Raw genomic sequence first — 25,561 nt, 5'->3', positions numbered from 1 at the left:
CTGAAGGAGTCTGTTGTTCAGCTGGCTCCAGGGCCCAGGGGTTACAGGCTCCCTCACATGCAGACAGTTCACTCTCCTTTTCACATTTCACCTCTGTTTTGATTGCAGGTGAACCCCAAAATTAGGCAGTAAATCACACTGCAAAAACGATTTTGCCGTGAAACAGGATAAAGCTGTACTTCCCAGTGTGTTTCTGCTCCATTGAAATGTGTCCCTTTCAGTTTCTGTTGGTCTGAGACAGAAAGCCTCCCTCTTGTGGCAAACCAGAAGTAGTAAAACAGGAAAAGAATTTTAATGATGGTACCTGTTACAGTGAAATTCACGGGGTTGTATCCTGCCTATATAATTTAGGGAAAGACAGGAGATATTTCAAAACTAGAATAGTGTGTGTGAACTTAAAGGTTATGTATACTAGCATATGATATCCTGTAGTAACTGCAAGAGAGATTCAGAATTTATAGTAGACCCTTTGTTAAAGCCATTTGTAACATCCTGAACGGGAATTTAAATTACAATACTTGCACATTTGCATTACAATATAAAATTCCGTGGGGAATTTAATTTCACTGTCGAGTATTAGAAACTTAGCATATATTCTTGATTGAATTACCAAAAATCTGTCTTTTTTTAGCCTACATGTCTTAAGTTCAATGAAATTCATTGTTCAGTGGGAATTTAGCTGAGGTAAAATTCTTAGATAAAATGTCTTCACTCAAGTGTGATTTTTAAAAATAACAACCATTTTGACTTTGCAGGCAAAAATATTTCACCAAGAGAATGACGTTTTCTCTCAAATGCATATATGTGTGTGTGTGTGTGTGTGTGTGCACAAAAACAGTAGTAGTTATTTTACATTAGAAAAACAGTTCTCTGATTTAATGATATTTATGGACTGAAGCCAACAGTTGGCATCCTGAGATTAGGACGTATGTAACTTTTCTATAATGGAATTATCACACTTGTGTCCCCTGTATCTGTCAGTCCTCCCTGTGATGTATATGCAAAGATAGAATTCAACAATTTCACTGTTCCAAGGAGCATTTTTGCATAGGCACTGACAATAGTCTGGAAGTTCAGTTTTTGAAGCAAACTGGCATAACTCTAATTGAAGTTTAATCTGTTCTTTCTCTTTAAGCCTTGTGAGCAGGGACGTCAGCTGAAGAGAATTCACTGGGTTGCCAACATTGGCACAGCTCTTAAGTTTCTAGAAGGTAGACGGGTAGGTATGGTAGCACTTAGCCCTGCTTTTACTTTTTTCTTTCTTTGTCTCCATAAGAATATGATTTGTATTCACCCATCTGTTTTTATTCTCCAAAATCTGAGCTATGTATGCAGTCTTCAGTTTCTACACAATGCCTAACAGCTGCTGTCAAGTAAAAATTTTAAGGTCCAACACTAATATGTGGTAATTCATGGGTAAAAATTGTCTTTTTTTTATATATTTTTTTAAAAAAATAATAATGAATCACCTTGGAGGATTTTTTTTTTTTTTAATGTTCTTATTGGCTCCTAATGATCTCTACTTCTCCATTGCTGTTCTCAGCAAAGAATGAACTTTAGTTCAGGAGAGACACTCATTTCTGACTTAAAAAACCACATTTCTGGTCTTCACTAGCTTTTACATGCAAAATCTGTGAAAAAAAATCTACTTGCTGAAATTACAGATATGAAAATTTAGGGCAATATGACCCCTTGTTAGCTTGCCAGGACTTCACACTAATTCCTGGATTTATTCTAGTACAGTCAGTGCTGTGGCTGTTTTAGAGAAGTAAAAAATATTTTTTAAATTTAACGAAAGAAGAAAACTTAAAAACTCATTTTGATCTAGCTATGATAAATAATATATATAAAAGCAATGTGTTTCTAGCCTTTTTCCTGACTTCGTTCTCTACTGATGACTCAGAATGACTCAGATCTGGATTTTTTTCATTTAATTATAGGTATTTTGTCCCCTAATTTCTGCATTTTACTTCAATTTTTTTCAATGCAGGTGTTACAGCTGATCAATTTTACATCTCCAGAAATCTATTCCCTGGGAGTTGCTGGATTTTGGCAGTCTTTCCCCCTTTTTTGACTCTCTGACCTCTAGACCTAATTACACTTATGTTATAGGGAAACAATCTTAGCTGATGCCTGTAAAAATAAATCTAAAAGAGAACTTTTTAAAATTGAAAATGTATAACCAAAGACAAATATATTTCTGAACCACAGGATCTTCTTCCTCTATTTGTGGGCTCTCCCATAAATAAACTTTATTACACATTTAATCAGCTTCCTGTTTTCATTGTCCAAAGAGATTTCTGCTAATACTCCTGTTACACTGCAAATTGCAGTTCACAATTAACAGATACTATTCTGGACAAAATTTGTTTTCTCGTGGTTCTGAAGAGTTTATTTTTAGTTCTAGATCCATCTTAATGGTGTAAAAGATAAAGGTAACTCAATAAATAGACTAGATAGGCTGTGCTTGTGTGATCAGTAGCCTAATCAGAAACGTTAGCTGAGTCCCTGTAAATCTTTTGATTTGTAGAAGATACTAAAATAACCTAATTATCTAGAAAAATAAAAGCTTTTCTTGGAACTGGTCCAGCTAAGAGAATGAGGTATATTTTATTAAGGTAAGGACTAGAAAATCTTCCTTATTGACTGGTGGAGGAGTTAGTAATGTCAATTTTCCTAGAGTTCTGTCGATTTAGTGGTGGAGAGGATTGAAAATGTAAACTATGGGGACTTCTGCTCTGCCTCTTCCACAGCAGCCTGTGCAGATTTAATTTGGAAAAAACCTTACAGGTCTGAACAGTACTTCGTTTGCACTTGACATTATCTAGTGGATTTCCAACTGCTGATTCAGAGAAATGCAGTCTTTTCTCTGTTTTGGAGAGACAGAGGAGGTCACTTGAAGTCATTCTCCATCTTTTCTTTTAGACTCCAAGGTTCACCAAGGTTTTTCCACAACCTTTGTTCTTGAACAACCTTGTGGTTGATGGGCACTTCGGCAGTCATTCATATTTTTGTCATGATTGGTGTCTGACCCTCAGTTTGCTGAGGAAATAAGTACTAACATAGTTGCTAACTTTCCAATGCTACTTGTTTTATTTCACTTCCTTGAGCATTATCTACATGTTAGTTTCTTTACCATATATTCCCCCATTTATTTCCTTCTATGTAATGAACTTATTTTAGGGTGATATTTTATTCAGACTGTAGATTACCAGTTGAGAGTTAATAGCCATGAAATCTGTTCCTATTTCTGTTGAAAAACTTAATTTGACCTTGGACAACTAATTTTTCCCATTCTATTTTTAAAAGAGCTATTGTTATGCTTGTCTTGCAAAGGGGCCTTAATCAGTGGTTGTGATAGCCTTTACAATAAAATGCTCTTTGCAAGAGAGCCCTAGCAATTTTTTTCCCTTTTCTTTCTTTTATGGTTTTCCCACCCCTTTTCTTTTTATATTTTTATTTTTATGCTCGTTTTTCTCTTTTCATTACACATGGGTTAAAACTATATCAAGGAACCCCTGCAGTTTAAAATCTGACGCAGAGTATTTAATTTGCTCTCCTGATAAAATTTTATTGTAAGATATGACAAAAATGTGATTTCTTTACATTAAAAAATAGATTAATGCGTTTACCTATTAATTAAGCATTTAAAATATATTTTTTGTCATATTTTTCCTTTTGCTTTTCACGCTAGTCCGTATACAGAGGATCTCCGGTTTGTACAGTGTTTCTATCTAATTTTCATTTTCCTTCCTGCTTGAAATAATTTTTTTTACAAATAATAGCATGGATTGGTCTTAAAAGTTTTCCATTACTTGCAAAACCTTTCTAAATGTGAAATTATACTTTTCTAAATGTGAAACTGCACTATACAATATTTTGGGTTTTTTTAACTGAGAATCTTGTTTGATTGCAGAAATGCATTTGAAATACAGAACCTACTTGAAATGCATTTCATAATTGCTATTCTTTGTGTGATCATAACACATTTTCTTTTCTATATAGATTAAACTTGTCAACATCAACTCAACTGATATTGCTGATGGCAGACCTTCTATTGTGCTTGGCTTGGTGTGGACCATAATTTTATATTTTCAGGTACTACACTTTTTATACTTCAGTGTTGTTTGCTCAAACAATGGTTCAGATCATCTGTATGGAACTAGTGTGGTTCCAGTCTTTCACTGTATCTAAGTCACTTCGTAGTTTGCTGAGGGTCTGATCCTGAATAAAGCAACAATTGATGGTGGGGGTGCTTCACATTGAGTAAAATTAGATTCTTGTCTGTGGAATAGATTGGTCTTTGTGAAGAACAGAGTTCCTTCACCAGCAAAAACATATTCTTCTGCTTTTTCTAAAGAGTAAAACAGCAAAAGAGGAAAGTAATAGAATTGTGGATTCTTGTTGCAAGTATCTTTAGCAATCTCACTGGTCATTGTGCTGAAAGTCCAATTCTGGTGCACTAGATGTCAGTCAGTAATTATTCTCAAACCATACATGTAAACATGGTGATTTTCACTGACAGATGCACGTATTTGCAGGGATGAAATTTAGCTATGACTGAAAAAGGATTGATTTTGTAGAGGAGAAATCACTTGCATTTTGTTGAAGTTGGGTGGGAGGTAAAACTGGCTTCTAAATCCTGTCCATATGGGTTAACAAAGTGAGTCACTGTTCAACACTTAAAATAACAACTAATTTTATTGCTCTTCTTTATGGAGTTCTTTGGCTCCCTAGTGATGTCTCAGGGATGCTGTTCTCCTCACCAATGACCACTATGATAGTAGTTCAGAGTTCATCAGAATAAAAGTTAGTCAGAGTGATATTAAGATTTTAATTTATAGCTCATTGAAATGAACAGAGAAGATTATGTTTCTCAGGCTTACTGAAACTCTAGTTCTCTGCATAATTTTTGTCAGTTTTGACCTTTCCTTTATTTTTCACAGGCAGATATATAACTTTAACATGATTGAAAGCAGGACTCCATAAGAGCTGTGGTTCTCATTCTGGCAGACTCATTCTGTGATGTGACAGCTTTGGATTTTAAGAGGATAGGATTAAAAAGTCCTGCAACATCCTCTGGATATAGCTTTTTTATGTTAAAGAACCAAATTGTTAGTCAAATTAATGTTCTTGACAGAATCAAGTTAATCATGTTCATTTGAGGAAAGACATAATCACCATCCTTCACCCTCAGCAAACACTTTTAATGCGCTTTGCCTGCAATACATTCATTATTTCTTCACAAGGTACCTCTAATTAAAAACACAATTGAATTTATGCCAGAACAGTACAACAGGAAGTAAAAAACTATCCAGATTAAATCATTGAGGTCACTGCCATTCTTTAATTGAATGAAACTCCTCTGAAATGAGTGGATTATTTTATAATCTGAACTCAAACTACATGTAAGATGCTGTCTCCTATTTTGGTGATAATAGATAACATGACACACTTGCATATTGTTCTAGCTGGAGGGTGTAAAGTCAATAAATATTAGATGCCTAGTGCTTCTGAATTTAGGACCATCACCTGGGCATATACATTAGCATTTCCAAAGCTTATGTAATGTATGTTTAAATAAAACAGAGATAATTATAGTTTCTGCCCAACTTTATTTTGACAGTTGTATTGAGAAATTATTAAAGAAACTGGTGTGAATCAAGAAAATTATCTACAAAGAGTTCATTTTTTTCCCTGCAGATTGAAGAGCTTACAAGCAACCTCCCACAGCTGCAGCCCTTGTCTAGCAGTGCTTCTTCTGTGGAAAGTGTTGTCAGTTCAGAAACTGCAAGTCCCCCAAGCAAACGGAAGGTGGTAACCAAGGTCCAAGGAAGTGCCAGGAAGGCTTTGTTAAAATGGTTACAGTACACCGCAGCAAAGTGAGTAAACTACAGATGAACTGATTTTATATTTTAAGTGAAAGCTTTTTGCTCAGATTCTAAAGTCTCAGAGTCAGGGAGCATCTTTTTGCTCTGTGTTTATATAGCAACTTGCTCTGTGTATAATTATAGAGCCCCTCACCATATTCTTCTTGATAACTGAGGCTGCTAAATGTTACCACCATACAACACATCAAGTAATAAGTAATGATTTACACTAATTTTGCATGCAATCATATTTTATAGTTTCGACTAATGAATGGGATTATCTCTGACAGAATGAGGAGCTGAAAGGGGAATTAAGATGACTGAATGACAATGCATTAGTTCTGCTGCCAAAACACTCAATGTGACGCTGCCAGTACCACGCTGGTTAAGCATTCCTCAGTGAAAGCTTGTAGGAACACTAAATTCTGTCACTTGCTGTCGAAAGGCAAGTGATGAAAAGTTATGTATATCCTTCTGCAGGTTTTTGATACAATGGAAATATTATTACACAAATTGCCCTAAATCTTCATTCTTCTTAATCCAAGTTATTTTGGAGTTATTTCTTGCTATGTCTAGTTAACTAAAGATTTTTTTCCTCTATTCTGTAAGACTATCCCATGCTGTTTCAACTTCAAAAAGACATTAACCCCCTCATAAATTGTATCAAAGATACTGTAGTAGATTGATAGTTTCCACAATAAGAAAATCAGAGGAGTAAAGCAACATGTATTTATTTGCTCAAATTAAAGAATCACTGCTATTTGAATACATCAATTTTACAAAATATAGAGGGGAAATGGTCAGTTGCTGAATGGTGCCTCAGAGAAAAGAAATGCAATAGCAAAGATTCAAACTTATGCAGAGGTAGAATACAGTAATTAATAGTGAAGTCTAATTTGAATTTCTTCCTTTGCACTGTTGTTGGTAAGACATTGACAGTGGAAAGTGACCAGCTTCTATTTCCAGACATGCAAACAAACAAAATGAAAATAGATTCATAAATTTAACTGTCGGTTTTATTGGGAAGAGTTGATAAAATATGTTGAAAGAAGCCTAGTGGTACACTTCACCTATGCCTGCTTCACACTGTAGTTTGCAAGGGCTGCTTCCTTAAAGCACATTTGAGTAAAGTTTTATTCACTTACTGTTGCTTGAACCTCCCAATGGCAAGACTACCTTAGTGTCCTGAAAGGATGCTTGCTTGTTCAAAGTTAAAAACAGTAGTGCTGTCTGTGGATCACCATATCTTTCAAAATTACTGGTAAAAGATGCAGTGATTCAGAAGTGTGATTCAGTTCTGATTACTTTCTTATTGTATATTGCTCTTTCTGGATCATTTGTGTTTACTTTTTACTGTACATATTAAGTATTCTGGGTATATGAAATTATAGCATCATTCATGCTTTTGATAAGAACATAGATAAATTTGTGTGTTATAGATTCCCCTAAACAGCAGTGATGTCACTGTTCATGCTATCATTTTAAAAAATGACAGGTTAGTGCAGGTTTTTTTTAAATTTTATTTGTATGATACTGATGTACCTAATTGAACTGCAGCAGTTTTAATGGAGTGAGATTTATAGGGAGGGAGATAACAGTGAAGGGAAGTGTGTAAATCCAGAGATTCTGTATGTATCATACAACAACTTCGAGGACTTTGGGCGCTCCATTGCTCATTGCTTCGTGGTTTATTGGCACTAGCAAGCCCACTGGAGACAAATACATCATGTATACAATAAAAAACACTTGGACCTTCACAGGGGGAAATGAATTTATGCAGTGGATAGATGGAGCTGTGGCTGACCTGACCGGGCATTACAGGGACAAGTGGTTTAGGTTTAATGATGGGTAACCACTGGGTGGAGCATTCATGTCGCTTCCCCCTGTTTCATGTCATCCTGATGTTATTAATAACTTCTTTCCCTTTCACATTCTTTAGGCAAGTTGGAATTGAAATCAAAGACTTTGGACAAAGTTGGAGGAGTGGTGTTGCATTTCATTCTCTTATTCATGCTATCCGCCCAGATTTAGTGGACATGGAGAAAGTGAGAGGAAGGTCAAATAAAGAAAACCTGGAAGAAGCCTTCACAATTGCAGAAGCAGAACTAGGAATCCCAAGGCTCCTTGACCCAGAGGGTACCTAATGCATACTTGAAAGAAGTTTGAACTACTTGGCATGTCTTAAGCCAGATGTGCTAATTCGTAGTGTTTAGACATTTAGCTAAAATTTTAATTTCCATCAGCTAAAAATTTAATTTTCCATGTTTTTTACTTGTCTAGATGTGGATGTTGAAAAGCCAGATGAGAAGTCTGTCATGACCTATGTAGCCCAGTTTTTGAAGTACTATCCCGATCCTCATCATACAGTGGCTGATGTGCCAGAGAACGAGGTAAGTTTCTCTTGTAAAACTATAAGAAACAGTTTATAATGAAGGAAGGGCTTTATAAATACGCTGTATACCTTTCATTAAGTTTATGATATTTCATTTTGATGAACAGTTCAAGTGACAAGCAAGCACACTAAGAAAACTGGGAAAGATTAGCCGAGAAAAAAGGAATAAGTGTTGCAGATGTTTAGTAGGTGGAGAAAATAATATGGTGATCCTGAAGATTTTTTCCTTTTTTCAGGAGTAGCAGGAGCAAAAAATAACACTAACAGTTATTGTACATAGTAGCAAACCAAAGGATCCTAACATTCCTTTACAGGCTTCTAAGCATAACAGCAATGATAGTGTAATAATTTGTTACCTGAGGCAATGTGTCATTTATATTTCTATCACACTGGGTTGCTGGATAAGAAAAAGAATGGTCCAAAATATCGCTTAGGTACAGACTTCGGGCTTTTGTGCTTGAGAGGCATTTACAATTTTGACAGATGTTCCTTTCTATTTCACACTGATGTTTAACTCTTTGCTGTAAGGAATTGTTTTCAGTCATGTTTTTTCACTGGAATTTGTGTATGCTCTAGTGCATTGGCTTTGCACTGGAATGGCTCTGCTCAGCCAAGTTATCATGACTCACTTCCTAGTGCTGATTTGCTTTCTTCACAGCAAACATGGGAAGCACTGCTGAGACAATCTGCTCAGCCCCAGCAAGAGAGAAAGAAGAAGCATTTTTTATCTGTGTTTTTCTGCATTCCCTACAGAGGTAGAAATGAGCTTTGAAAGGAGTGAATCTCCTTCCTTATGCCTGTGTGAGGCTAAGATAGCTGTGGATTTGCTGTTTGATTCCAGTGCCTGAGCACTGGAACTTACCATTTTCCTTCCTGCAATGTTAATCTGAGTATGTACTTGTGGCAGTGTCTCAACATCCCACTGAGCAATGGGGCTGCTCAGGAGGATGGAGTGAGCACTGAAACCTCGTGCTGTGGCCTGTTCTATGCCATCCTCATACCACGGCACACAGGGCAGCTTCTGCTGCCAACAGCCTCGGCCAGGCCTTGTGCTGAGCTGGGGTTGGGTTTTGAGGAACAGCCTCACCACTTTCCCCGAGCTTTATGCAGAGATGATGCAGGAGAACGCAGGACTCAGCCATTCCATGCTCTGCCTGTACCCACCGAGATTCTAGCGCATGTTATGAAAGGGCACATAATGAGTTGCATCCAGAATTCCACGTGAATTCCTAGGAAGCAGAACAACACAAGTCAATTTGACATGCTAATGTGCTGATTTCAGAATCACTTCCTCTTCTTAGATATCACTAAGATATTCCACTAGCAATCCACACAAATTTTGGTAGAACTGCTGACCCCTTGCATGTCACACTACAGAAACCAGCAACTTCCAGACTTTCAGAAGAAAGTAAGAGTTTGATATTGCACTAATTTTCTAATGTTTCCTGAAAAAACTGTATTCCTTTTTACTGTCCTGGAGTATCTATGTCCATCTTTACATTATTTGATTAGTTTAGTTACTTAGGACAGGATTCACCTTTAAAAGCTTACAACACTCCACCTGTAGTCAGCAAGAGATAGACACTTTCCCAGATGGCACCTTTCTTAAGACAGTGTCCTAAACAATCTTCTGGAAGCCTGTGTTGCAGAGCATTTTAACAGAGTCAGACTAGTTCATCACATAGATAATGATAGATAAAACATTGTTGGCAGTTGAATAAAAAGATTTTTGTTTTCGTGACCAGTCTAACCCCCTATTTTTAGCCTCTCTGTCTTCCTGCTGAAGTATAGTCTAAAATAATATTTATCACACAATCCAGGTACCTGTGAGAGATTACCATGCAAGACTCTTGTCCCCTGAACTCTTGGAGTAATCTTAATTTCTTGTTTAAGGTTATAGTTTACCTGAAATGTGTTAAGTGCCTGCTATAGAATAAGTTGATGCTTGATACAGCTGGTTTTATCTATCTTGTCTAAAGAACTGAAAAGGGACTATCCCAGTTGCAGATGCCTACATTTAGTTAGAAGAATCCTGCTTCAGACTAGACTGTGTCTGGTTGAATTTGGGCAGGGAGGGGGAGGACAAGAGGAGATTTCTAACCCTCTTCCTCCACCCTCCACTCAGCTCAGCTGTCACTGTGTTTCCACAAGATGTGTTGTCCACACAAATTCCTGTTCATCTTCCCTCCTGATTCAATGTTCGCTTTATAAAGAATTTTAATTGGAAGAAGTGGAGTAATGATTGAAACTTATCCCTTATTTGTGGTCAGAGGGAACAGCTATTTGTATGTGCATTTCCAGAATTAAAAGGGGTCCAATCTCTCATGCATGGACCAGCTATGAACAACGTGTGAACTCGTGTAGTCAACACATCTCAAAGAAACACAGTTACTCTAAGGTAAGTAATTTTCCAGATAAAATAAATCATGTGGTGGCTAGCAATCTGGAAATCAGATATGATATGAAAACTACTTCACTAGATATGATATAGACACATGAGCTTAATAATAGTTCTAAGTACATCTTGTGTTCCTACATGTGTGGCTCTTACTGTTCTCTCTGGACTTTCTGCCTGCTTTGCTTTATTTTATTTTGCTTTTTTTTTTTTTTTTTTCCCCTTGCTTCTCGTTTTCCCATTTGTTTCATATTGCTAGGAACTTCAAGCAATCCCAACTTTTGTCATTTCTTTTATGAAATTTAAGGTAAGGGTGTATGCTCAGAATAATTGCTTGAATTGGACCTTTCAATGGTTGTTATCTTTTTTAATCTTGCACTTATTTGACTTTAGATTTGGGAGGGGGTGTTTAATGTACATTAGTTTACTAACCTTAAGTTTATCATTCCAGAAAAGCAGTAGATGAACATGATGAATCTAGGGCTGCTCTCTTACATGAGCTGACCCTAACAGCCTAACACTTAATTTTGCAAATTACTTAACAGAAATATTATAGAAAAGCAAGTCAACATTCCTATGGTAGACCTCAGACTATGCTTTTGGTTTTCTTAAGTGTAGATATAAACATTAAATAAATAGATTGTTGTTCAGTGTTTCTACACATCTAATCTCATTTTAGATGTCTATTTTTGTATGTCTTAATGTTTATAGAGTAGATAGTAGAGTGTATGATTGTGTAAGTGATGTGTGTAGCTTACGGGTTGGAAGGAGAGTGTATTCATCTGTAATTGCATGATGTGCTGCTCCTTTTTCATCTAAATTATGATATTTTAAAAAAATATACTTTTTTAACCATCCTAGACTTTTAGATACTTCTAATTTTCTAGTATTAACTGAGAGAAGTTCAGAAATCTAACATAGAGTATATGAAATGAGCATTCAGAGGTGAAACTGGAAGACTGCAGAAGTAAATATATTGTGAAATAAATAGCAGGTATCATTACAGTCAGTCAATAGGGTTTATAGTTTGACCTGAGCCAATTGCCTAAATTCCACATTTTTGGAGCTTTTTTGATAGGGATGTTTTTGCTAAATAAATATATAAAATAGATTATTTTAAAGTGTCTAGCATCAAGGGTTCGTCTTTATCTCACATTATGTGTATCTAACAAGTAATGTATTGAAGAAAAGATTTATACTGATAGCAGAATTACTCCTATATTCTCAATCCATTCAAGCAAGTTTGGGCACTTTTAATGGGACTTTATCCATCTTTAGCCTTACACAGCCCCAGTACATTGCTTCTTAAGCCAGAGGAGATTTGAAATGGTAGAAGCTCTGCCGATTTCCTTATCATGGTATAAATTTAGCTGTACTTAAAACTCACCCCCTCAAAGTATTTCTGATGAAAAATCTTTCTCTTCTTGTGCTCTGATGAGCAAGTAATTCAGTAGATAATCCTGTCATCTCTGACGTTTTTATGCCAGCAGAGTTCCCCAATGTAAGAGGAATTTCCTGAGCAGCAGCTGCAAAAATAGCTTTCTGAGCTTTTTCAGGGATTGAGTCTACTTCTGCAGCTAGTCATTAATAGTTCATCCCTGAAGGTGGTGCCTGGCTCAGCATTCACCCTGTGTCTGTGATAGCACTGTCAGGGAGTGAGTTTCAGTAACATATGTAGATCCAGTAACAGTTAGATAGGTATATATATATGTAGATAAGCCAGAGTTTTCAAAATGAACAGCCTAATCAGTTGAATTTATGCATAAACGTTTTTGGAGGGGCTTCATTTTCTCAGTACATATGCAATACAAATGTTCAATGTGCCTGAAAAACAGACAAACTTTTTCAAATTTAAAAGGTAATATTTGAAAATTCTATCGTGTCTGTGCCTGAGAATTTGAACAGTTCACCTTTCTATAATTACATGTTAGAGAACTAACAAAATACTTCTTTTCCAGTGCATAATTAAGATTCTTATTATATTTTAAGCCCTTCAAGCTCTACAGTATTCTGTATTATGTAATTTTGAAATTAACTCTGGCATATCAGTTAATAAAGTAATGTTTTGATTTTGAGTCTGGGCTGAAAACTTTCTTTTCAAATTTAAAATCTACTCTATTATAATATCAGAACTCATAAACGCTTCTCTCCAAATACCTTCTTTGATGTTTCTTGTCAGCTGAATGCTCCAGTTCTGTTCATCTCTATGAATCTATGAATATTCATGGAATTGTGTAAGGATAAATTAATATTTTAAAATGCTGCTTGAAAGTAGCATGCTGAGTGAAACACAGGATTTTTAGATAAATTCAAATAAATGGATCAGAAATCAATGGTCCTCATGCTGGAGAAAGCACAAATAGTTATATTTGTTCTAGATAATTTCTGTTTGGTGGTTTATCTTCTGATCTGTGTGCTACTTCAGATGTGCAGACTTTAGAAAATAGTTTACAAATCTGTGAAAATGTCCTTTTGATATTTCTGTATTAAGAATAAAAATACTAGGCACTAATGAAAGTCTTTTTTTAAGAGTGCTAGTTCATTAAATCTGGTGGGTGTTGATGACAAATGCCTTGGTGTCTAAGAAAGTGAATCTCTTTAGTTGATTACCTAAACTGAGACTTTAAAGTGCTTTAGTATCAACCAAGGACCACAGAATCTAATTTGCAGGTGGTAAGTGATGTACTGAACTGGAAACCTGTGAAAACATATGAATAAATAAATAAAAGATTCATCATGCTTTGTTGCACAGTGTAATTTATGGCATCCAGTTAGGTGCTTGCTGAAGCACCTACATCTTTGGCAATTAAAAAAGTGATCAGAATTTGCCTGCATAAATAGTTCTTTAAAATGCAGAAGGCTAAGTGCTGCCTGTTAACTTAGTATCAGAGAAACCATATGTGGTCTAAGGGAGGTGAGGCTGTTCCTATGTTATCTTCACGTACCACAGAGGTATTCTTAATCCAGGAGATATTAAATTTCAAAAACATTTGGTTAGAACCGGTTTTAGACATTATTTAATTTTCAAACTTGAAAGTTTGAAAGATGAAGTAATCTTGCAAAATGCCTGCCTTGCTCAGATTACTGTGTGAACAGTTGCAGGCATATAGATGCTCTGTCAAAGTGTTACCTTAAGGTATATAAAAGGTGAGGAATATAAAACAGTGCTTTATGAAACTGAATTTTATAATGTGAATTAGAAGTAATATGCAGAGCATTGAGGCACACTTGTTCCCTTCATGACTTCAAGAACATCTTACTGAAATTTTTAGTCAGTAAGGTTGCTATAGGATTTTCCATCCATTAAGATGTATAGTTTGGTATTGCTTTTATGGAGCTGGCAGCTAAATACTAATAGAGATCTCAATAGTCTCACTAAAGTTAGAGCCTCTTAAGAATACAGTGAATTTAATACCAAAGTTCTTTTTCATGACTGAATAAGATGCTCTCTTTTTATATTCTACTTGGTTGGATTTGATGATCTTAGAAGCCTTTTCCAACCTAAACGATTCTATGATTTTCCTCATAGGGGAATAGTCATGAATTTTCTGGTTTTCTCAAAGTGTGTTATATTCACACACACAGACTAGAAGAATAGAAATGTTATTATCCTTCTCTATATTTAAATGATTTGAGAATTTGGAAGTTCTAGGAGTTTTGGCTTCTTGGGAGACCATGTGTGTCCAAGGAAAGGACAGTATTACAGGTAGCTGGAGCAGGGAAGTGTTATGTCTGCCCTATACTTTTTCTCAGCCACTGTGTGTCAGAAGACAGGAGCACGAAATACAGAGAACTTCATTCCAGCACAGCTGCTCTAACAGCATGTTAACCTCACTGTAACTACCTGGCTATCAGGACAACTGCAATAATTGCAAATCTGCAAATTAAAAAATAATTCTGCAAATTATGTCCCACCAGCTACCACTGTCCTGAGTAGAGCCTCAGTAAATAAACTAGTAGAAATGCATCAAAGATTTCTTTCTTATCTGAGGAACCTGTCCTTTCCTTGGCTGAAATGAAGGAATAGCCTTAACTTGTAAAACTTATTAAGGGGAAATTATATTTTACATATTTTAGGCAGCTTTCAAAGAAAGGAACCATAAATTGTCTTCTTTCCCCTGTCAGGTTCATTTCTTAAAAGACAGTACTTTGTTTCTCAAATGCAGGCAGTGATTACTCTTTTTTATCCTATGGTCCAGTTTTCCTTCTCTCATGTAATGCTTCAAGTGTGACTCATTTTATGTGATTAGCTTCTATGATGAGACGTTACATTTGTTAACTGTAATAGACAAATATGTTGTTTGTCTGTTTCTGACAAATTTCATGGTAATAAGGTTCCTTGGGTTTCAAAAAAGTGGCTTCTGATTAATACAGCCAACACATCTGGTTCATTGTTTGGAAATCTGAGAGGGATACTTGTATCCTACTTGACCAGCCTGCTTACATAGTGCACAGAATTCTTTCTATTTCCTAATGACCTTTGCTTGTATCATGCTTACAGACCTGAGACTTCCTGTTAGTGTTTTTCTGTCCACTGCCAGGTCACTGAATTCTGCAGAGAATTTTGCAGCCTTACAAAGCTGCAGTGCCATGACAGGCTGAAGTGGTAAATTGTAAAACAAATATGCATTTCTTCAAAGCCATAAAATGGCATAGAAGGAAAAGAAACTTAATATACTTTTCATTTTCCATGTTAAAATATTCTAAATATTTTGCTGACTTCTGAACTTGAAGCTTGATGTCAAGGACTACTTTGAAGTCAATCAGACAATAACTTCTCTTTCCAGCAATAGCAGACGAGCTAATAAAACAGTGGTAAAAGATTAGAAAATCCTCTCCTGTCTCAGCTCAGTTAACTTTTACTGAAAATTGACTTTGCTAATCTGTCGAAGATTAAAATTAGTTGTTAAGATACCTTTAAAGAACTTTGTGTTAGTTTAACATCAGATGAAAACTGTTGATAGTGTCTCTGACACTACAATGTCCCCTTTTGTCATGATTTCACTCCTGTAATACTCATGTCTAGCTGCTGACTTCTGTCATACTGAGAAAGTGTTTTTCAGTTAGACTGTAAGGTAAATGATAAGAGAATTGGGCACATTTGCTTTCACTATAACTAATAACCTTGACTTGCTATAGAAATGTTAATTTCTTGACTAAATCTGACAGCTCTACTAAAAGGCTGCAATGTTTTTTTTTAAATATGTGGATGTACTACATCATAGAAGGAAGACAGACTGGTTCTAAGAGACCTAAAAGTGTGGGCAGAACAATTTGAAAGAGACATAGCCCGAGCACAGGTGGCAGAAACAAGCTTACAGGAGAAATACCAGGTAAGCAGCATGGAAATGATGTATGGTAACAACTTCTTGTCATCACTCTGTGTAGCAGGTACTACAGTATTTTGTGCAGAGAGTCACTATAGTGTTGTTTAAAGAGTTAAGGACACCAAGTGTCTTGCCTGTTATTGGTGGAGGAATTACAATGTCAGGTCCAGCTCTGCTACATAGGACAGTGCACAGATGGCTTGCCTAACACAGAGCTTTTCCCAGCAGTGTGAAGAAGGACTGTCCTAGTTAGAAGAGAGTGTGTGTCTGTGCCAGCCTTCCAGATCCTGTGTGGTTTAGCTCAGATAGGAGGTATGACTGAAGGCTGGATGAGGTGACAGGTGAAGAGGATAGGACTTAGAGTTTTATTTTGCTCTCTCAGAGGTTAATACCTAACTCAGAAATACAAAACTTTGCCTAAATTTTATCCTGAAGCTTGACTGTTCTCTAAATGTAGCCACTGTCCCATGTAGCATTAAATCCAGTTGCAATTTTATCTGATCAGTTATTATCTCATTTTAATATATGGTTCAGGCATCTAAAAGCTAAAGGGAAATACAAAAATCCTCTCCATATATAAATTTTAAAAAATATACTAGTAAATATAAAAGTTAAGTGTAATTCACCTTTGGGAAAGACTAGGATTCCTATCAGTTTCCGTAGGTTATGGTACTCCATAAATGTTAAAGAATTTAACTCATTCACTCTGTACAGCAATTGATTTGATTTTCTCTTTGTGCAGTCATTTAAGCATTTCAGAGTACAATATGAGGTAAAAAGGAAACAATTTGAACTTGCAACCCAGTCATTACGGAAAGATGGTAAATTATCACTTGATCAAGCTGTGGTGAAGCAAGCATGGGAGAGAGTTACTTCCAGGGTAAGTTCAAAAACATTGTGCTATATGTATGGGTGGAATTTAAAATCATTTAAGCACCTGTTTGTTATTGATGTTATTCGGCATTAGGAACCTAAAAGTGGACCAAATTTCTGACCTGCTGAATTATTTTGCATTTGCTTTGAGAATATTTACTGCACTATCATCTTTAATATTGCTCAAAGATAGAACATTAAGAAAAGGACTATACTTTGAGATTTCCCTTTAATTGAGAGTGCTAACAGTGCTCAGGCAAGTTCAAGACATTGTTGATAGAAAGAAAGGCATACACAGTGCCACTTTCAAACCCAGTGTTCCTATGTAAATTTCTAATTGAGAAATTCTAATGTGTTTATTAGTATAACTGAAAAAAAATTCTGCGTAATACTGAGTACTTAACCAATAAATGAAGTTAAAATTCTATTTCTGACCTATTTGCAATATTAATAAATGAACGTTAGTATTTATGATTGGGATTTTGCACAACTGAATGAAAAATCCCAAGCAAATTGTACTGTATGACCCAATTTTAATTAAAAATTAAAACATTATAAGTAGTGTTTCTCCATACTGCATGTATTTTTACGTCATGTATTTAACAGAGGATCTGTTTAAAGTTATTCTGGAGTTTTAACATTTTTTCATGATGTTTTCACTCCCATAACTTGCATTGCCAATAAGACACAGTGTTGTACTGCTATATTCCTCCCTCCACAGTCATTTGAGACTCATGTGAACCTTAAATATAAAAAGTATGTTCAAAATAGAGATATAAAGATTTTATGCAGGAGCATGAATTAAATAATAATGGAAGAAGAAGGTCCTGTATCCCTTACTCTGCCTATTAACTGATGAAATTTCAGATATTTTGTTTCTCAATTGTTCCAGTTTATTTGTGATCATTCTGTAACTCAATTACCATTCAGAAAGGAAAATACATAAATTAACAAATTCTTATAAAGATTTTGTTGCCTGTGAGAATGCTGTAATTTCCCAACTCAAGTGGAATGACATGTAGATTTATGTCTCAATTATACTTTCTTACGTGGGGGTTTGATTTTTACAGCATAAAGTCTGATTTTTATCAGTGTACTTGTTTGTATTACTTAGCTTAGCAAGGGAGGAATTTCAGTCCTTTTACTTTTATTTCCTAGATGCTTGATTGGCACATACACCTTGATAAATCCCTTCCTGCACCTCTGGGTACCATAGGTGCTTGGCTCTACAGGGCAGAGGCTGCTCTGAGGGAAGAAGTAACTGTTCAGCAAGCTCATGAGGAAACAGCGAACACAATACACAGGAAGCTTGAACAACATAAGGTAGATGGAGATGCATTCATTCTGTGTGTTGTCCTCCATTGTTTTCACAGCTTTAAATTCCATTTAAAAATTTCCATTCTCTACAAAGATGTTTACTTCTACTTTCTGTGGGTGCTGTTGGTGGCAAAGGTTGGTGTCTTGTCATGGTGACTTGAACTGTACTCTGTGTATCTTACAGCCAATATCCAGAATTGCTCCCAAATGTTTTTTGCTTCTTCTGTCTGAAGTCCATCAGGCATTAATATTTTAATTTCTATGGTAAAATTCCGTAGGGAGCTCATAATATTGTGTGTGTTGTTTAACCGGTATTAACTAATTGGATGAAACAAGAGAAACGGAATAAATGCACAAACTGTGCTTAAAGTGCAGGTGACACTCATGGGGGAGAGACAATAAGAATGAAGTGAATTTTGATAGTGTTGTGATGACAGATAGCATGACAGTCATCTGTGATGGCAGATAGCATGCTGTGGTGAACAGGAGACTTTGCCAGATGAATTTAAATAATTGTACCATTATTCTTTGCTGGGTCCAAGGTCTCATTTAAAACCAAAACAGTGAGGGTTGTTTTCTGTGGATTTGCATAATATGTGTGAGAAAAAATGTATTGATGAAAAAATATGCTGGTGAGATAATAAAAGAAACTGAACCAGTAAATGAAAGGGAAGAGATGGTGTAGAGAAAGGCAGTACTTGAGGCTCTATTGGTTTCTTTTCACTTTTTTTTTGCTTTTTTTGTCTTATTGGGGTTTTTTTTCTGCTCTATCACTATTATTTTAAGACTTTTTTGTAAATTTGTTATTTTTTCTGTTTAGGATATGGGTAATGTTTTTTCATCAAAAAGCAATGAACAGCTGAGAAGTTTCATGTCATCTGTTTACTTTTTTATTAGAACAATTGTAGCTCTTCTAGCTTTAGTAGTATTTAATTAAATTTTTTTTTAAAAAAAACAATGTTAAAATCTGTGTGGAAGATAGGATTTTTTCAGGGTCTTGTCTCTTGTAATGCTAAATTTCATTAACTTGGTAACATCAAATGTTTCAGGATTCATAGGATCTGACATTTATTTTTAAAAAAAAATTAACAAGTCAAACACTCTTTTGTTCTTAGAATGTGAACACTGTAACCTCCTTTTGATACATTCATAAGAAGTACAAAAGAGTGTGCCCTAAACTGTTTTATTTGCATCAGAAATGCTGCGGTGAGGGATTTCCATGCCAACAAATAAACTTTGATTTAAATTAATCTGTGCCAGGGGAGTTTTCCCATGGGAGTGGGATGGAAAAAGCTTCAAGAAAGCATATGTAGTTATATCTGTTCCTGGAGTTTGTTTTGTTGCTCATGTTTGAATTGATGAATCCTAATGTGCTACTGGATAGTACCAGAAATGCATTAGTGTATTTTTTTCAGTCCTTGTTTCCTTGTTGCCTTCTGGTTTGTTTGGTTGTTTCTTTGTTTGTTATGGATTTGTTCAGATGACATCATTGCTTCCTTTTTATCTTTGTCTCATCTGACAATGGGTTATTGTAGTGAACTTTATAGCTTATGGCCATTTTGAATTTAGTACAAAATGTACCAGCTTATTTGGACAAACCTCATACAATCAAGCAAGCACCTATGTTTATTTTAGTTGCTATTGCTACCAAGATCCAGGAATCAAGGGCAATGTCTGTGCGTGTTGAGGGTCATTTCCCAGAGCAGGGTTTCATTTTATGAGAATACTGTACATAAGTTTTCATGAGCATCCTGTTGTTGTTGGATGAAACTACTGTGATTTGTCTTGGCTCACCAGTGCATCTTAGGAGCATCCATTTTTGTATGGCAAGGTCTCAAATGCAGCTGAGATACTGGTTCCAAATATTTCCTTTGTGTGAGACTATGCCAGTCACGGGAGTTTATATCATGGTGAAATCAGCACATCACCTGCATCTAAAAAAGCCTAACTCATTTCTCTTCACAGCAAGGTGTTGTCTGAAGCAGAAAACAATGAAAACCCATGTGGGTTGATGGGGATAGTGAGGCCATGTGGGGAGCTGAGCCAGAGAATTATCACTGATTCCTTCTGTGCAAACACCGGATTTTGGCTGGGGGGAAGCCCTTCCTTGGCACGTAGGAATAAATACATATGTATCTGTATGGAATATGTACATACATATGGATCTGTACAGAAACCTGCATTTTGTTCCCTGAGGTGGGAGAGGGGGAACCTTTGTACCATCTTCTCTGCTAGCAGGCTTCTGAACACCTTGTGCTGGCAGCTGTCTGTCTGCAGTAAAAAAACCCCAGCATCCTGCGCCTTCTCAGCCGCCCTCTGGGGACTTGACGTGTTACTGCTAACAGTATCTCTTCAAAGACTGCTGCCAGTCATTCATTTTAATATGTAATCTCCAGGAAGCCGTTTGAAGCGGTGTTGCTTAGTTACAGTTGAAGTGTGCTCTGCTGTAGGGGTTTCGCTGGTACAGTTCAGATCGCAGGAATACAGGTCGGGTACCACATTCCGCAGCCGTTCATGCAGTTCTGAGACAGCGATTCTGAGGTCTTTTGATGGTGAGACAGTGAAAAGTTTGCTAAATATGGAATATGTACTTAGAGCAGGAGCTATAGATTTTCTGCCTATATATAGCAGGGTAGATTAGTTGCTTAAAATTTCAGTCTATACTTAGCAAAGGTTAGTATCTGTTATAAAGATTTAAAGAATAAATTTAGTAGGATTATGCTTTTGGGATGTTAGCATATTGGCAGACTGCATTTCAGAGATTATTCTATTTAATTTAAGGGTGCTTGTTCTGTTAAACCTTTTGCAGTGTATCCTGTTTTAAAATCTTCCATAATTGTTTGGCATAGCTGTAACAGAGCTTCCTGTAAGGGGGGTTCCCTGTGTAAATGTTTAAGTTGGTGTAAATGCTTTTGTGGTGTGCATTACCTTGCATGGAAGTGTGAGAGCATGATCAAATAGTTAACTACACTGAGTCATCAGAGCCGGCTTAAAATTGTGCTTATTAGTTAGATAGCCTACTGTGAGCCTTTTCTCTCCCTCCCCTCCCTCCCCTCACTCTCTCAATATCTCTCTCTTTCTTAAAATCCAATCAGGATCTGCTGAAAAACATAGATGGTCACAAAAAGGCGTTCCATGAGATCCACAGGACCAGGTCTGTTAATGGCGTGCCTGTTCCACATGACCAGTTAGAGGATATGGCAGACAGGTAAGGCTTTCAATCTGAAATAAAAAGCTTCTGTGCATGAAGGGAAGCCTGTTTGCTTTTTTATCTGTTCATGTAGAGATCACTCTCTAGTTACATTCCTCAGTGACAAACTGAGATGGATGGAGAAACCTCCTAGAATATACATAAAAATATACTGAAAAACCTGATGCCTTTAAGGTCGACAAGAATCAAAATAAGCAATAGGTTTTGGATGGGAATACTTTTTTTAATATTGATCCTGTTATTGCTTGTCCCTGGAAGAAATGTTATATAACAGCCAGGATGCATGTGAAAGAAAGAAAAATTATTCTGCAAAACTTAGTAACAGAAGTGAACTGATGTTTTCTATGATTAAAAAGAAATGTAATTAATTTGTTGTTCAAGAGCAATCATTAGAATATCATCACACATAATTAAATGTTTGCAGACTCTGAGTGAGGTGAAAGATTAGGAAAATATCCAATCTGTAACTAAAGCTTTCAGTCTCTCCTGTAAAAATGAATATTGCTGTATTTTACTATACTGTGATTCATTTTATAGGTTTAATTTTGTTGTCTCTACATCTGAGCTCCATCTGTTGAAGATGGAGTTTCTGGAACTGAAGTACCGTCTACTGTCACTCTTAGTCTTTGCAGAATCAAAGTTAAAATCATGGATTATCAAATACGGAAGGCGAGAGTCCGTGGAACTGCTTCTTCAAAATTATATTGTAAGTTGGGGTTGCCTTCTTTTTATAACTATCTTTGAAACATTCATATTTAAGTTTGCTAGAATTGTATAAAAGCAGAAACAGGTATCAGATTTGTCAGTCATGAACTTTATGACTACATTCCTGTGGAATATATTTTCAGAGGTGAATCTGTCTTCCACATGGAGGAACTTTAGATAAAAGGCTGAAAGTAAAGATTGCTCTCTTTGCATCATTTTTTTAAAAAAGAAAAATAATACTCCAGCTGCTGAGCAGTGGTTAATTTAGCAAGCATGTCTGGAGGTTCCAAATCCTAGATTTTTGCTTTCTTTGTATAGCAGTTCCAAAGAAGTTAATTTCATCTTCTTTTACACCTGGATAGAAGCATCTTATAGTTACTAGATACAGTTGAAGAGTTAAAGACAGAGGAGGTTTTTGGCATGTATTTTTTACTGTCTTCCAAAAGATTAATAAAAAAGGATGTTATTTTACCTCCATATACTTGTATAATATATTGTACCTATAGCAGAGTAATTTTCTTATTTTAAGGAATGATTTTTCTTTTCCTATTCAGCGTTAGTATATTAAACCCTTCTCCTTATTCCTATCCTGGAAACAGTTTGCTCCAGCTCTGCATCAGCCATGTGCAGTGTTAAGGAACAGAAACTATTGACTTACAAGTGTTCATTGATAAATTCCTTCGCAGTGTTATGCTGCTGTATCTTTTTGAATTCACACGTGCAGTGCCAAGTGTAGGTAGAATGATAGTACTGCTGCACTTCTACACTAGGGCATGAAGGATTCTTTCAGAAGCAGGGCTGGTCTAATTAGTTCTTCCCTTCTGTCTAATCCATATGGGGAAAATTGCATTCAGAAATTAAGTCTAAAAAGGACTAATACAGTTACAGAACCATTCAGAGCCAGGTCAATAATCAGAAAAAACTACTGATTGTCTCCACTTCTTTGAAAATTCCAAACTCAGTGAGATTTGGGTGAAATTCTCACCCTTCAAAGTGAGAATTTCTGTATTTAAACTTCAGCAGTTAGGGACACCCAAAAATGTGGGAGTCAGTTAATGTTCTTTTGTAGAGAAACTTTTCCAAAATTCAGATAATTACTTGAATTTACTTAGGTTGCTGGAGTGATGTGAAATAACTAGGAATGTAGTCCATATTTTTTTACTCTCTGACTGAAAAAAAACTACTAAAAGTTGACATTGGAAATAATAAAAAGTGGTTAACTTGAATTTTCAGGATTTTTTTTGGTGACTTCTTCTTTTTTCCTTTAAAATGAACATGAAGTTGTTAACTTGTATATTAATTTGTGAGTGCCTCAATTGTTCTTGTAATTCAGACCACTGATGCTGAGGTGGTCTTTAGGGAAGGAAGATGCTTCCTTGCATTATTTTTTAAACGGTATAACATCAAAATGAGGAAATCAAGACAGGAAAATAAATAGATCTCATTTTCGTTCCTGATGGTCTTGACTTCTGGCTTCTTCAAGGTGTGATGGAAAGAGAATAGATTTGCTTTCGTTTATCTGGGCCCAGTTTTCTAGGGCTGCGGGACAAGTGTTACTCTTTCAGTATATGAAGAGTCTTACGTAGGAAAGCTGTAGTCAGTACCTTATAGTCAAAGTGACTATATTAGCAGGAGATAAAAATGCAATTCTGTTTGTCTGCCAAAACAGACTGGGGAATGTCAGCATTCTAGGAACATGCGTAATTAAGATCTGGATAGAACATATGCCTGGAAAATATTTATGTACTGTAGCTTAAAAATAAAAGTGGTGGTTTTATATTTAATCTTATAATCTTTTCACCCGTCTTTCACACAGCACAAGTAAAGGTCAGCACAGATTGTACACCATCAACCTGAATAATGTCCTGTACCAAATTCCACTGTAATGGAGATGCTAGGTACAGTTATCCATGGATTTTAACCTATGGAACTGTGTTTTAGCTCTGCTGTGTTAGCACATTTTTAGCATCATGTGCTATACTGGTTTGGGAGAGCTGCTTATTTTCTTTCAGAAATCTTTTCAGATGGTAGACAATTTCAATCAGTAAAATGTCTTTATTTAATTTTTGCAAATATTTCAGATAGCTCTCAATAGCACTGTTTTGCTCTTTAATGTGAGGTCTTGGAGGTTTTGGGTCAGGTTAAAATGTCTACATGGGTTTGGAGAAACTGAAAGTCATGAGTCTGTCACATAATTCATGATAAAGCCTGTAGGCCTTCATACATGGCAGATTTTGTTTTAACAGGAGAACAGAGAAAAATTCTGATAGTTCTTGACTTCTAGTTTCCTTGGTTATAAACACAGTTCTAAATTACATACTAGGTAACTGTTGTAACCTGACATAGCAACTGTCAAAGGTTTTAAATAGAAGGGTTTTAGATATATACTGGCAGAATTATTTTTAAGTGCTTTTAAAATATTATGTAATATGGATCGATGAACACACAAGATCTGATTCTCCTGTTCAAAATCCATTGAACTTGGACTTCATTTGAAACTTGGTTTAATCAAAATCACACTTGTCTGACTTAGTCTATTCTGCCATTCCAAAGCTTGCATAAACATATGTGGGGTGTGCATTCCTTAATTTTGTAATCTGAAGCTGAGGAGGGATGAGATGTAGCATAAATTACAGAACCATTCCAAACTCTAGCCTTCTCTTTCTGTTTTAACACTGGTAATGCAAGGTATAATGTGGTTGCATAATGTAGAGCTATAATTCTGTATTGCACTTAAAGAAAATAACATTTCTGAAAGACATGTAAAAAAAGGTCATTTTCATTTGCCATAAGGGATGAAGAAGCATAAATGTCAGAGGCATAACTTTTTTTACCAAAATATTTCCAGATAATTTATTCATCGCACCATAACACATCACAGAGCTAAACCATCACTCACAAAGGAACAGCACTGTGTCACATTTAGGAAAAACAGCATCTCTTTGTGCAGTGTTTCCATGATCTTACTTTTTACTAGTTGTGAAGGAGGTAAAAAAAAATTGAAGAATAAAGTAAATATTTTTTATCTTTAAAGTGTAACCTGTCTTTCTGAAAAGGCTTAGTATGGGAACAATTGGATTTGATTTTTGTGGTGACATATATGAAGGAAATTTTCCCTTTTATTAAAATTATTCTACTTAGATTTGAGTGTAAAACCATTTTCATTAAATAACTTGTTACTTACTCAGTTTCTGCACATTCTAAATATCATATCCTAGTGATGTCCAGCAAGACAGCAAATAAGAAAACTTCAAATAACCTTTCCATGTAGAAAGTAAATAAATCTGTATTTGTAATGATATACTCTGCTGTACCATTGAATTGAAAAGGTGAAAATTGTATGCTATTTAATAATTGTGATAATAAAAATATTATTTTATAATGATGAAAAGATGAATAGAGGAATAATGAAGCTAAATTATGTCATCAGAATCCTGATGTAGTTTCATACAAATTATTGCTAATCCTAAT

General features: G+C 35.7%; 1 protein-coding gene across 1 annotated transcript in view; it reads left to right on the top strand.

The window, feature by feature from the left end:
• Positions 1-25,561, top strand: part of SYNE1 (spectrin repeat containing nuclear envelope protein 1) — a 296,656-nt gene that overhangs the window by 59,689 nt on the left and 211,406 nt on the right. Inside the window, 10 exon segments of the mRNA XM_058833865.1 lie at positions 1,136-1,219; positions 4,006-4,098; positions 5,704-5,882; positions 7,810-8,006; positions 8,151-8,260; positions 15,883-15,990; positions 16,727-16,864; positions 18,016-18,180; positions 21,270-21,382; positions 21,923-22,091. Of these exon segments, the coding sequence (XP_058689848.1) occupies positions 1,136-1,219; positions 4,006-4,098; positions 5,704-5,882; positions 7,810-8,006; positions 8,151-8,260; positions 15,883-15,990; positions 16,727-16,864; positions 18,016-18,180; positions 21,270-21,382; positions 21,923-22,091 (1,356 nt within the window).

Source organism: Poecile atricapillus, chromosome 3, assembly GCF_030490865.1.
Source record: "Poecile atricapillus isolate bPoeAtr1 chromosome 3, bPoeAtr1.hap1, whole genome shotgun sequence".
NCBI lineage: Eukaryota > Metazoa > Chordata > Aves > Passeriformes > Paridae > Poecile > Poecile atricapillus.
This window is presented reverse-complemented; position numbering and strand designations above follow the sequence as displayed.